The sequence below is a fragment of the Phalacrocorax aristotelis genome, chromosome 1 (genome assembly GCF_949628215.1).
Source record: "Phalacrocorax aristotelis chromosome 1, bGulAri2.1, whole genome shotgun sequence".
In the NCBI taxonomy this organism is placed as follows: Eukaryota; Metazoa; Chordata; class Aves; order Suliformes; family Phalacrocoracidae; genus Phalacrocorax; species Phalacrocorax aristotelis.
Window position 1 is genome coordinate 82,055,726 of NC_134276.1, and position 14,290 is coordinate 82,070,015.

The 14,290-nt window shown below is 39.5% G+C and overlaps 1 protein-coding gene across 5 annotated transcripts in view; it reads right to left on the reverse strand.

Annotated features, from left to right (window-relative positions):
- Window positions 1–209: 209 nt before the first annotated feature.
- Window positions 210–14,290, reverse strand: part of ARHGAP6 (Rho GTPase activating protein 6) — a 342,719-nt gene continuing 328,638 nt past the window's right edge. For all 5 annotated transcript variants that reach the window (XM_075095440.1, XM_075095462.1, XM_075095459.1 and 2 more), the window contains 4 exons: window positions 11,653–11,750; window positions 5,299–5,561; window positions 3,660–3,740; window positions 210–2,309 (listed from right to left, as the gene is read on the reverse strand). In XM_075095440.1, coding sequence (XP_074951541.1) covers window positions 1,603–2,309; window positions 3,660–3,740; window positions 5,299–5,561; window positions 11,653–11,750 — 1,149 coding nt within the window. In that variant the 3' untranslated portion in view covers window positions 210–1,602. The remainder of the gene's footprint in view (window positions 2,310–3,659; window positions 3,741–5,298; window positions 5,562–11,652; window positions 11,751–14,290) is intronic.

Genomic DNA, 14,290 nt, shown 5'->3' on the forward strand with positions numbered 1-14,290 from the left:
ATATGATAGGCAGACTCTTTAGATGATGGATTTTAAGCCTAAAACTCAAGTAAAACCTTGTATCTGGTATATTTAAGTCATATTTGAGAGTAGTCCTTAAGCTCCTAAGCCCTTTAGGTGTTTTTGACAGAGATACTCAAGAGTGTAATAAAAACACAACAATTTTTACGTAAACCTTACTTCAAAAAAAGGAGCAAAAAATATGCTCATTATTTAGCTTAGCTTTTTATTCCATCATTATGGCACAAGATAGAACTCAAAGACAACATCACTGAATAAGTCTTCAACTTCATTAAAATTAAGACTAATACGTTTTATAAAATTCTTTGGATATGATACACTTTCCCTTATTAAGTGATAAAAAGAATTTTCTCTAGAATACTGAAGTATATTGCCACCTGCTGGCCATAAACAATTTTGCAACGTAAAACCACCAGAACGTGTATAAAACAGCAACATTTAACAATGCAACATACAGTTATCGAAGAAGTACTGTTGACCCAGACTTTGGCACAATATTTATAGAAATGCAGCTGTGAACTTCTCCAAACGTCGTGTTAATTTCTGAAGCTCTGTGTGACTCCCTTTTGTACATCTGTCTGCATCTTTTTTGCTTTCTCAAACTTTCTTAACGCTGAAGTTTTGTTTCTTCAAAGGAAAAGCCATATTATTTCTCAGTTGTTTACACACCTCAGTTTATTGGGTTTGTTTTTCTAAAATTCGGGTTCCAGTTTATTGTTTTAGAATAATACATAAAATCAAACATTTATAAATATATATATTATATCCTGTATACATAACATTGGTTTTCCTCTAGAATGGGAGGGCAGACCTTTACACTACACCCTTAGATGGTTTAGGCACAGCCTTGCCCTTAGTTGATTCTCTGAGCTGCGTCCTACCAGAATCTAAAAAAATATTTTTATACTCTTGTACCAAATTTTAATTTCGTTTGCAAATACAGTTATAAGAAAAAAGTATTTGGTATTTTCCCCTTTAAGCTCACTACTACCCTTATAAAATATATGGCTTTTCATGTTCCACTCTATTTTAGTGTTTTTTAACAGGCAGTGAAAAGAAGGACCACTTCCCCCTTTAACAGTTGGGTTTTTTTTAATATAAGCACAGAAACCAGCTTGTGCACTTTCTATAGAACTCCAATGCATATTATGGTAATGTAAGTGCAGTGATCTAAAAAGCAGTCATGACTGATTGACATCTGTATATGAAAACATAATATATGATTATCATACAATACCCATTACAGAATATACAATCATCAAAACTGCAGATATATAAATACATTTTTAGCAACAATCAAAGCAACAGTTTTATCTTATACACAGCGTCTGCAAAGAGTTATTAGACTAAAATTTTCATCTCGTTTTTTCCTCAAAAATTTGCTGAAAACCAAGATCATACTGTATTTGTAAATGGACTGCTTGACAGTGCTGTTAAGAAATTAAAGTGAACAAAGTTTTAAAAAAAGTATATGCAATTCAGTCGGTATAAAACAAACAAGCCCTCCCCGTTTTCCAATGTCACAGTTGTTTTCCTACGAGAGGGAGGCATAGGTACGCGTGGCAGTTCTGCAGAGTCCGATCATACAAGGGTTTCCGGGAGGGCATCGGGGTTATCAGCAGATAAAAGCTCCCAAATTTGCCACCTCTCCCTTTGCCAATCATGCCAGTCCGCCTCTGAAACGTTTTTACTGTTCTGACTGTGAGGTGCTGTGGAATAGATGTGACCCGCTTGGGTGTGCAGGGCCGGCCGCTCCTGCCTGGAGGTGGCCTGCTCAGGGGCTTTGGCTGGCGGTCCCCCAGCTGCTCTGGTCCCTGAACTTTTTTCTTGGCGTTGAAGTCTCCACAAAGAGTGCAACGTTGAAGAAACGCTCGATCGCTGTGACAACACAGAGCTTGGTTTTGCTGGGCCTGGGTAGGGGGGCGGTGGCCTCTCTTTTCTGTAGGAGGGCTTGGCTGTGCTTTGTGAACAACCCGCATTCGAGTCATGCTCACAGAGGTCCTCCACACTGCTTAAAGTCAAGTGCCGCTCTGACTTTGAGTGTGACAGGTCTGAACTCCTACTGCTGACTTCGATTTGTGGGTTACTGCACACCCGAGACACCGTGGGATGGAGCTGACACTCAGGAATGGCAGCGGTTGTCTGGCTCCTTCGCATGACCTGCCTGCCGTTGTCCAACTCAGAGGAGCTGCCCTGCCACCGAGGAGAATACATGGCAAGGTTCCCCTGGGAAAGAGAGCACTGTCCGGGTCGCAGCAAGCTGCTTTCATAAATGTTCCCGTAAGAACCTGGGGGCCAGAGTCAGAAAGACAATGTCAGTCTGCATAATCGTTTACACGCCATTTAACAAGTTATTGCTTTTCCTCTGTGTACTGGTTTTGGCTGGGATAGGGTTAATTTTCTTCACAGTAGCTAGTATGGGGCTGTGTTTTGGATTTGTGCTGAAAACAGTGCTGATAACACAGGGATGTTTTAGTTACTGCCGAGCAGTGCTTACACAGAGCCAAGGCCTTTTCTGCTCCTCACCCCACCCTACCAGCGAGTGGGCTGGGGGTGCACAAGGAGCTGGGAGGGGACACGGCTGGGACAGCTGACCCCAACTGACCAAAGGGATATCCCACACCATATGGCGTCATGCTCAGCATATAAAGCTGGGGGAAGAAGAAGGAAGGGGGGACATATTTGGAGTGATCGCGGTTTTCTTCCCAAGTAACTGTTACGCACGATGGAGCCCTGCTTTCCTGGAGATGGCTGAGCACCTGCCTGCCCATGGGAAGTGGTGAATGAATTCCTTGTTTTGCTTTATTTGCATATGGCTTTTGCTTTAATGGTGAAATTAAATTAATCATTAAACTGTCTTTATCTCAAGCCACGAGTGTTCTCACTTTTACTCTCTGTCCCCCATCCCATCAGGGGGGAGTGAACAAGTGGCTGTCTGGGGCTTAGTTGCCAGCTGGGGTTAAACCACGACACCCTGCATCGCTGTGTAGAAGAGGGATGGGGACTTTTATCATCAGGCTATGTGCCTGAAGGTAGAAGAGCATCACCACTGACTGAACCTAGAGACACAGCAAGCAGCCCTACATCTATCTGAACCTCGTCTAATACATTATGCGGTGATTCTAATACTTTGCTCTGACATAAAGCCTTGCAGCACTTAACATCCTTCATAAGCTTGAAAAGCAGCGAGGTGTTTTAGTCTCGCAGTTCCTCTGTGAGGTGGGTGCAGATGGGAGAAAAAACAAAGGCAGGATAGGCCAGGGACTTGCCGGGACCATGCCAGCCAGTGGCAGGGTCAGCACCCAGGGCTGCCAACCTCACAGCCTGGGCTACTGCCACTGCGGCAGCCACACTCAAATCCCCACTGGGCATCCACCTTCCAATGACTTTCAGGAGAATATATTCAAACTATATTTTGAAGTAATTTTAAAACCGCTTTTAAAATGACCTTGTGACAGTTTGAAATGTCGCTGCATTTGTATAACCACTGTGTTGCTCTCTATTTTATTGAACACAACCTTTTAAAAGTCCAACTCTGGATGACGTAAGTTCTACTGGTTTCACTGTGATTTCTCAAACCCAGGAAATCATTGTGTCTTCCCTAGATCTGGGCTTAAAATTTCTGAGAAATAACTGACCTGTCATTGCTGGATCTTTGCAGCCACTTTTCAGCGTTGAATGCCAGGTGCCCCAGATATCAAAATGATCTTCGGAAACATCTAAACAGAAGAAGATGATGACTCGATCCTTAATGAACAAGCAATTTTTAAAAAGCGTTCAAATGGAACTAATTTAAGAGGACGTAAAACTTTATGTAAGGTATCAGAGTCGTTAACATAGACTAGCATCCGGCGTACCATGCACCTAACACAAACAGATCTCAAATGTGTTGTTCACAGTTACTTGCTGTTTCAGGCTCAGATCCTGTAATGAATTCAGTGAGCTCTTTATGGGCAGGACACCTGAGCTTCCCAAGAGACTGGAATTTCCCTTAAGCCTTACTGAAGTCGGTGGGAGAACTTGCAAAAGAACAGGAGGATTTGGTCAACAGAAGGTAGTTCATGTGCTTTTTATGGGAAAGAATGGCAAAGCTCCCTCAGGCAGCCCCAGCCCCAGGGGTCACTGTAAGGCATGCTCTATCAACCTGCAGCATCACTTGGTTCTTACAAGGAAGAGCTGTCACAGAATAGAGATTTAATGAAATGCGCACATCAGGCATTGTGCTGGATTACAACTGTTTTGTGCCTTTTTCTGATTCCATTAGGCAGTAAAGGAATTTCCTAATTTGTCATGGTCCAGTATCGTCACGATGCATATTAAAGTCCAAAAGATGGCTAATATGATAAAACTTCATGTAATTTCCTGTTTATAACTTACTAGAAATATGACCAAATTTTGAAACCTATGCAGAGACTTAGATGCTGAACACCGAAGATAAACACCCATTGGCATTTATAAAGCATATAACTGAGATAATACTCTAAATCCCATTAATTCCAAAGGGAATTAAGTGCCTAACCAGTACCCCTGAAATAAAATGGGTTTTTAAAATACCACCAGTTATCTGTATCCATAAGCACTGAAAGTCCTTAAAGTCTGGCTTACTAAATACACATTTCATGACTGTATTTTTTTTAAAAATATTTTTAAATGAAAAGCATCTTGAAGTGTTGGTAGGCTATCAGTTTAAACCACAGTTCTTTACAGAAGAAATCATTCCAGTGTGCACTCCCTACATAGCTATGGAAATTATGGATCCCTGCACTAGTACTGCTAGGTGTGTAACTGGTAGCAGATGTAAAGCTGTGCAGCTCAGCTGTGTTCTCCAGTGAGAATGAGTTGAGGTCATTCTTTTCAGTTGGAGAAAATCTGTAGTTTGACATCTTAAAGTCTCATGTTTTTCCAAAGTCTGGACCATAACCTTGCAGGTATTACAGTGCTATGGAGCAGGACTAGAAATCAGAATCTTTGCCATCCTGTCACTGACAGGCTGAAAAGCAGGACATATATAGGCCTATTTTCCTAAATAATAGCTCCAAGTTTTGAGAGATGCCATACCAAAAGCACCCCTGACAGATGGCTGAGCTAACGAGGAGGACTAAGCGCAGACCCTTCAGGCTCAACACAAGGATGTTGGCCAGTCATTTCTTGTAAGCTTATTTATGCTATTGCTCCTCAAGTCCCAGTAGATGATAAAACACAGCAGACACGCTTCAATTATTTCAGCAACCCCCATCAGTTGCTGAGCAGGAGGAGCAGGAGCAGGATGTACTCTACCTTTTCCAGCCTGTGATGCAGAAGAATTCTCCTTTGTCTTAGGCTGCAAGTGTCCAACCAGCGTGTACTGCTCAGGTACCTTGTACAGCTTATCTGGGCTGCAGGAAACTTCTTCTTGCATTGCCATCAGCGACCGCTCAGATAGTACTGGGGAGTTGTTGTCATAAGGGGAGACATCTCCGCTTGAAGCTTTGTTGGAGTCTGTGGAAGAATGTCTTCCTCCTGTGGAGTAGGAACCTTCTGACCGCAGCATCTCTGGGCTCCTGAGAAATTTTGATAAACAAACTACTGTTAATGAAAAATGCTTTGTGTTCACAGCTACAGGTACTGTGTTTGACACCATACAAATAGAATCAAATACAGGAGTATGATCACAGCTGCTGAAATGAAAACACTTCAGAAGCAGTACAGAGGCGAATTTTCCATGAGTAGAACTTTTGCCATGAAGTGGCCAGCAGAGGCCACTAAAAATCAAAAGATGTTGCTGTCAAGAAAGAAAACAACAAAAACCACACAACTGTACAGTTCACTACAGGAAATTAAACAGTGAATCAATTCCTTATGTTACCTTGACAATTTAGCTTGCTGCAACAGTAAATCTGAGGGCATGATAGGGGAGATTAGTTTGATGCTAAGCAGGTATGCTAAAATAACTTTTTCCATTCTGAAGTACTACACAGTCAGAGAAATCAAAACCATAGCTTGCCTGTCATGCTGGGAGAAGGATCATCTTCTGGAGACATTAGAAGGTAAATATTCTACAGGGGACAAGCAGGCGTATCTACCATACTTCTGATGGGGGCGATGGGGGCAGCAAACAACTGGCTCTGCTGGTAACTTCTACAACTTCTTTTACCCTTTCACCTTTACATCACCAACAGCATGGTCTGCATTTAATTTTGACAAAAAAGGGCAAACGAAATGCCCACCAAAGTACAGCCAAGGGTCAGAGAGACAACTCTCATTTTCAAAGTGCGTTGGAACATTGAGGAAAATTTCTTGAACTGTTACAGTTTACTACGCAGATAGGAGGCAGTCTGTGAGTCACTGAACCTCCAGAAGAATATGTAAAAATACTCTGTAAACAAACATAACCTTTTTCCTATCAGTCCTCCCTAATTTGTATTTCTATTACTCATTTTTCATTTCTCTGCTCCGTGATCTTGGTTTCTTAGATGCTTATCTTCTGCTTCTCTTCAGTCAAACACTTCTCTCAGTGACCTCACATTAATATCTGCTCTAACAGCATGTGATACAACAGAGGTTCATTCTTGTAAATGTGTACTGAAAACAGTCAGTCCTTCTCAAAGTCAAATCCAAAGAGAGCTTGAACTGAGTGAGTAGCCAAAGCACATTACTTGTTATGGAACAATAACCCTCTTTCCAGACAAATGAAACAAAACTGAAGAAAGAAAATAAAGAAAACACACAGTGGTAAGACAGGCTAGCCACAGCACACTAAATATTAAAACAGGAATAATGACAAAACTTAACACTGCTTTCCAGCTGTTGGAGGGTTTTTTTTGTGGCTGATTTACATATTGCATGTCCCAAAACATAAAATATTACATTCAACGTCATGATTATTATGTTATTCAATATGCCAATATTTTTTTTTTCAGTATAAAAGCAACCATAAAATCTTGGGGATGAATTACCTAAGTCTACTCTTCAGTAACTCCCAGCAAGAAATCTGTCACTGAACTGATCCTAAACCTCAACTGGGACCAACTCACAAAACCAGAGCTGCCATTTGGCAAAGTACCGCTGTCCCAGGCTTCCTGCTGTGGTTGGTATGGTAATGTTGGGGAGTAATTAAAAAACAAAAGGTAAATCATGACTCAATTATGAAACTTCCCATCTCAACTTCTCATCTGAAGATGAGTCCAAGGAAAATTAATCTATAAACAGCCACACACTTTGAAGAATTATTGTCTTTAGTATGTATGATTCTATCACAATTTTTTAATCTTTTTTTGTCCCTTACGCCTCTCTTTCTGCCCTCTAAGTTCTAAAAAAGCTTGTCTAGTGAGTTAAGATGAGATTTCAGCAATGTCTCAGGAATTTTAGAAGAACCAGAAAGACCTGAGAGGCAAGGGGAGAGATGTTGGTATCTGTAGATTTCCTACAACCAAATGTCTTTCTCTCCAGCTTTCTAGCCTGAGCACCATCTAAACCTGACCCTGCTAGCATACAGACATACTTAGCACTAACGGTGACAGCAGTAAGGCTTATTGCATGTACACCTTTGCAGGATCAAAACCTAACTATGTTGCACAGGGCAAAGAGAGAGGTTTACCACGACTTAGCCATGGCAAGGTAACACAAGGAATAGGGGAAAGGGAAATGCAAATGAAAGAATGTGGGAACATAAACTTGAGCTTTGTGAAACACTGATTTCATGTCTTACCTTGAATGATCTGTTATAGTCTATCTCTTCTCAAGACAGAGGTCCTGATAAAAATTTACTTAAATGGAAACTGTCAAGTCTTTGGAAAGATCCAAATGTTCACTTTTCTAAACTCATTTACAGCTTCAGATAGTAAGGCCATGCAATTATATATATATATATAAAACTTTAAAATTTGTTTTGAAAAAATAGTTCTAAAAATCAAAGAAAACGCCTGCAGACTCTGCCAATGTTACTACAAGAAACCTAAAAATTGACTGAATACTACGAAGTTGGGAATTGGTCTCACATATTTGCAGCTTTACAATGCTCTTCATGAACAAAATAAAACACAACTTGCAAAAGACTTTGGCTCATATCTTTCCAAATAAAGAATGAATTATCACATATTCCTTAAAACAAAAGGTTTGCATCTGTTTGCTTTACAGTTTTGAGTTCAGTAGCAATTCATCTTCCCCTGGATAGCTGTGAGATTCTCTACCCACACACTGGAGAAAAACTAAATTGGGAGGCAAATGCAAATATTGTGCAAGATAGCTACTCTCCTGTACGCAGTCTATGAATAATGGCAGATTATGGTCTCCACAAAGGATAATAGAAGATTATGTATTATCAAATGTGAGAAACGGGAAGGCAAGTAAAGTATTTTCTAGTGGTTATGAACTATGTTAAGGAAAAGATTTAAAAAGTGGTTACGTACAAACTGAAAGATTTGAAAGCTGCAGAAGGAACCTATGCTACATGTGTTCAAAAACACTATTTCAGATTCCAAAACAAAAATCAGCTATGCTGTGAAGGAGTCTTGGGCTGTCCTTTTTAATTGGCATCCTTATGAATTGATGTTATCCACTAGAGTCTACTTGCATGGGTGAACTGGGAAAATGTTAATAATAGTAATTACTTCCACTGGGGATATTCCTACTTTTTTACTGGCGTCAAGGTCATCAAAACAGGAAATCCCTTTCTGGTTTTGGCAGAAATCCTTTTCTGTTATACCTTAAAGCCTTATTATGCCTTACAAGAGGCAAATCATATGGAGTGTGACAGCTTGGCAGCATGCAGTAATAATTTCCATACGTATTTGTGCAACACAGGTGCCACCAACAAAACAGATTGTGGATTATGATGTGGTTGCTGCTGTAACGAGGTAGAGGACTCAATGATTCAGGGAACCTCTGCAGCTTTGAAATCTGCTCTTATGCATACTATATGGCCTATTGTATGGCTTCACCTTTGTGCCACAGGTTAGGGTGGATTAAAAGCCATTATCACCATGGAAAAACATTCAAAAATTCTATACCTTTGAAACTCCTTTGCTCTAAAAGGACTACCAACCATGATAAGCAATAAGTAATCATAAGAAACAGATTTTATTTTTGTGTTAGTTTAAAGACACTTCATCTTACATCTGGAAACCCCAAATTCCATTGTCATCAAGCCAACGTACAAAAAAGTTGGGAAAAGCATCCACAAAAGCAGACTTCATAATTGCTGCCGATAGTAATTAGTGCTTTACCATGAACGACTTCCATAAACTCCCTGACACACCATTCACAATGCTCAGCTCTTAAGAGAACTGAAAGATGAGGAAAATCTGATTTGTCCTCCACTGAGAAGGAAAAGAGATTGTGTTTCCTCTGTTAGATCAAAGCCAGAAAAGCATTTGTAATGACATCAAAAGCAGAGATGTGACGGCAACTGCAGAAGCAGAACTTTCAGAGCAATTAATATGACACTGAAGTATTGAAGTTGATTCCACACTCTGTGTTATGCAGCCAACTAGCTCTTCTGATGAAGAGTGTCTCAAGAATATGTAAAGCTTTCTTTTCCACGGATCCCAGTTTGGATCTTGAGCACATGACCAGGAAATTTCAAAGAGTAGTACAGATGTATTTTGGAGGCTCATTTTTATCAAATCAAGACAAACATCTCCCTGTTGTCTGCTGCCTCACATTTCTTACAGGAAAAATAACCAACAAATATGTAGCCTTAAAATTGAGATTACGTTCTGAAATAGATTAATCTCTTAAGAGCGTCACACTCCTAGCAACAACAGTAAGCAACATTCCCTCTAATTGCCTGGAATATCTTAACCAAGAAGTTGCAATCACAGTGAAAACATATCTCGTTAACATTAAGAATAAAGCACTTACATGATAGCAGAGTAGAAGAAAAATGACAGATAGTAAGTTTTTCCTATTTCAGTGATAATTCATCTGCCCATTACTGAAAATACAATAAACAGGTACTAGTGTAGCTATAGGTTCCTATTTGGTTTCATAACCTTTTCTTACAAAACACCTTTTGCCAGTTGTGACCAGCTCTGCACAAAAGATCCATTTTCTCCTGTAGGTGTGCGTGCTGGCAGAAGAGTAAGGAAGCTCAAAGAAAGGTCAATTAAAGGAAACAGAATCTAACAATAATCTGTTACATCCACAATGATTTGTGACAAATTTATGCTCAATTGATATGTGTAGCCAGGTGTGAGATGCAATTTTATGTCTTTGTATTACATACACACTGAAATCCAGCATGAAGGTTTTTATTAGCTTGAGTTAGAAATAATATGATCATTCCAAACTGAGGGCTTAAAGAAAGATTTTACCATATATGTCATGTGATTTGCAGCATCTCTCCTAATTGTGGTCTTGGCTTATGGCAAATGTGAAATAAGTGTAGATGACAGCTAATGTACCTCTAATTGTTCTGCATTTATTTGATCTAAATATACGCATGGTTACTTGTCAGCCAGACATAAACTAACCGAAATTATTTCATATCTGTGGTAGGCTAAGAAAACACACAGAGACAGGTACCACAGATCAGATCATCTGTGATAATTGGCTACTGCATGTTATGTGTTCATGTGGTTAAATCAACAAACTAATAAAATCCTTTACAACATATCACATACTCTGCACATATTTTTGAGAAAGCTTTTTACTCCATGTGTTAACTGTACTATTTCTTTTATACCTCTTCCTTTAAAGCCAGGCACACTATTACATTACCTCTGACCATACAACGTTCACAGGGAGAGAAAAAAAATCATAGCTAACTGACCGTACAAATTCAATTTTAATTATATTCTGAATGCACTAGGCACTTTCCACACGCACAGGAAGACAAAGTCCAATCTGTCCCAGAGAGTTTAGAGCCTAGGAAACCTCTTAAAAATTACTTAAAGCAAGCTTGCCAAATTTTGTGATTTTGGGGTCTGACATATTGGGATTCACTCGAATAAAGACAATGACTGTGTGTCCCATGAGAAAGCCAGGAATCCTGTTAACCCGAACGTACAAACTCACAGCATTAAGGCACACAGGTGTAGGCATATATATACCATACACAAAGTTGGAATATGTTATGTATCATAACTGCAGTAGGGACCGGTGTGATTTTTTTTCTCTTCAGATCTTTCACACAGCATACAATTAAATTATATCCAAAGAGCCTCCATAAACCTGCTGTTGCGGCAGTTGACTTGTTTACAGTGTCCTATGTGTATACAATAGGAAAAGAACAACAAACTGGTTAAATGGCTAGCCGTGATTGTGTTAAGGCACTCTAGGGTGTGTTTCAAGGATAGTGTAATACATGCCTCCTGTTATTGAAGACTACAACAAACCCAAGACATGAACCAGCAGATCACCAGAATACATCCTGTCAGATAATAGTGCACTGAATATCTTTATGTACATGCCATTCTGTTCTCTACAGCAGAAAGCAATCTTTCCTCTGAATCGGGAAACAAAATTTTTCTTTAGAAAACACTGTACAAGAGTCATAATTTCTTTGGCACAGTCTGTGTAATGGGGAGGATATTTCTACTCCACTGTAGACAGTGCAGAAGAGATGTGGAAAACTAGAACCTTTTGAACACTTCCAGTGGGAGACAGAAATTCCCAGCAGAAACAGGGATGATGAAAAAACAGATTACTCACGATGACTGGGAAGCTTTCCTCCGCAACAAATAGTCCACAACATCCGGGTCAGTCTCTAATAGGCTAATAAGCACTTCATTCTGAAGGTCAGGGGAAACCTATGAAGACAACAGAAAATACTTAGCTAGAGATTAATACCCTTTGACATACATTAATTTTGGTACTATGCTTCATCTGAAAGACCAAATATAAGTACATTTATGGAGAGTATATCAAATAAAGATTCAGAAGCTTCCACTTAAAAAAGAAATTTCATGTAACAACAGGTGAAGTAGGACTAAAGATCACTTTGTAAATCTCGAATGCTGATTACTGTTGAATAACCCATTGGTGTCTAGTTGGGTATTATATCTGATAACAACAGTGGGACTACTCATGTATTGCAATCTCAAAAGCTCCAGTTTAAGGTCTCACCTTACATTCCCATTCAAAGACCTGGGGACATTTACAAATTTCTGTTCCAAGCGACTGCACTTCTCTTCTTTTAGAAACAATGTGAAATGCAATTACACAGAAAGGAGAATATTTCTTTATACATTCTGTGGCATTTGACTTATGTCTTTCTCATACGGAAATCTCGTGGTAACTGTTCTACGAATGAAGTTCTTCGATTGCTTCATTTCAGTGAGAACTGCTAAAGGTCAGCATTTTTCTAAATGAAGCCTTACACACATTTAATGTTCAGGTATCCATACGGCCAAATCCTGCGATCTAGAACCATTTAAATTCCTGCTTATGCTCAGTCAGAGCTTGAGTAATTACAGAGTTCATCTGTCCATAACTCAGGTTTACAAGTGGGTCCTGTTGGATGTCCAGCCACTCTGGACTTTGGGTAGTAGCAACAGGCTCAGCCAGAATTTGTCATCTTTGGAATTTAGACTTCTGATCTGCTAACTTTCTCTAGTGCACTTTATATGGAGATGAACCGGCAAAGCACTTGATAGCTTCAGCTACTGCAGGATACAGCAACAATTCCTGGGCAGGGAGCAGGAATGGCTCTCCAAAACCTGCCCAAGCAAACTTTGTGCTTCCAACTGCATTTTACAGGAGTCTTACAAATCCTTAAGTAAGTTTGTCCACATCACAGTGGAACATTCAACTCAACTTTCAAAGCACTGAGACAGATGAAACCATCTGAGAAACTTGAACTAACAGCCCAGGTTCACTCATGATGGATGGAGCTGGAGGCAAGACAATCTCAGCAAGGGGTCATCAACTGTGCAATATGCTTCTGGATGCAATTTGTCAGAGCCTGAATCTCTTGACCTTCAGGTCACACTGCATGGGCCGTTTGTTCTCCCTGACATTTCCTGGGAAATAGGAATAGAATTACTAACAGATTCCTCAGGGGAATACCTCAGTTTTGGAGGTATTTAGGGAGTCAAGTTAAAGAAAAGGCATATTTCTTTAAAAAATGAAGTAATTTGAAAATAAATGAAGATATGTATAATATCATTCAAATTGATCCAAAATTTCTACAAAAAACTTGTGTGACTACATATTCCTTCTTCAGAAATTGTATTTAGCCTCTAAGCTAGAAAAAACATCTTACTGATGGTCATTGAAATACCAGTCTTTAAATAAATTTTCTTCTCTCTGTAGGAATACATTTTTGGAAACCTGGTATGCTGTAACTTCTCTGTTTAGACAGCCTTTCTATACAGTAGAATAAACTCCAGATAAAGTTTGACAGTAAAGCAGAATCCACATCTTTCTGTATGTAACTTACTATTCAGCTTTCTATCAAGTTGATAAACTTCTAAGAATCTTCTGAGAAGGCTTTGTCATTTAAAAAATGTATATATAATACAAATATAATATAAAAATAAAAATATAGAAATATATTTCCATTACTGAAAAAAAAATATCAGTCTGTCATTCCATAAAAATGAATCTGAAAAAGTTCCAACAGGAAGTTCAATTCCAACTGAAAGCATCTGCAAAACGCAAACTTAGCAGCTCCACTGAGTTACAGGAGCTTTATCTGAGTGAATGAGGGCATATTAATCTATGATCCTTCAACTGGATTTGTCTTGATGGTCTCCTTGCAAGCTATCTACCATGTTTTGCATTTCCTCCTGAGCAGGAATTTACTTCCGTTTTGTTAACTAACTTGCAAGTGTAGATCTACTATTCATGTAATTATAAACGTACACTTACAAAGAACTACTATATTGATATCTCAGGAAGATGTCACAGAACTGCAGTAACTATTATGGAATTGTTTAACTGGCAGTTGTGGCTGAATAGATGGATGAGAATTTGAAATTCAGGGACAGAAGGGAAGCCAAGACACTGCTGAAATAACAGCTGTTGCAGCTGTTGAGCACATACTGGGATGCATCAGAGGGCTCTGGGGTTGTCAGGACCCTAGGAGTAGGAGATATTCTGAGGTTTTGGGGCTGGGTATTATGTAAGAGTCACAGCTATTGAGACACAGAAGGGTGGAGGGACTCCTGAAGTGTCTCCTTTGTGCTGTCCCTTTCTACTGATATGGCACAGACTGGCAGTGTGTGACTGCCTCCACAGTGGGAAGGCCACAGTAGCCTCTAACAGTAAAAATAAATTTCAGACACTATGTAGTGCTTCTTCGCAGCAGGGCTGGATTTGGAGACTAGAGATGAAAATGTACAACCAA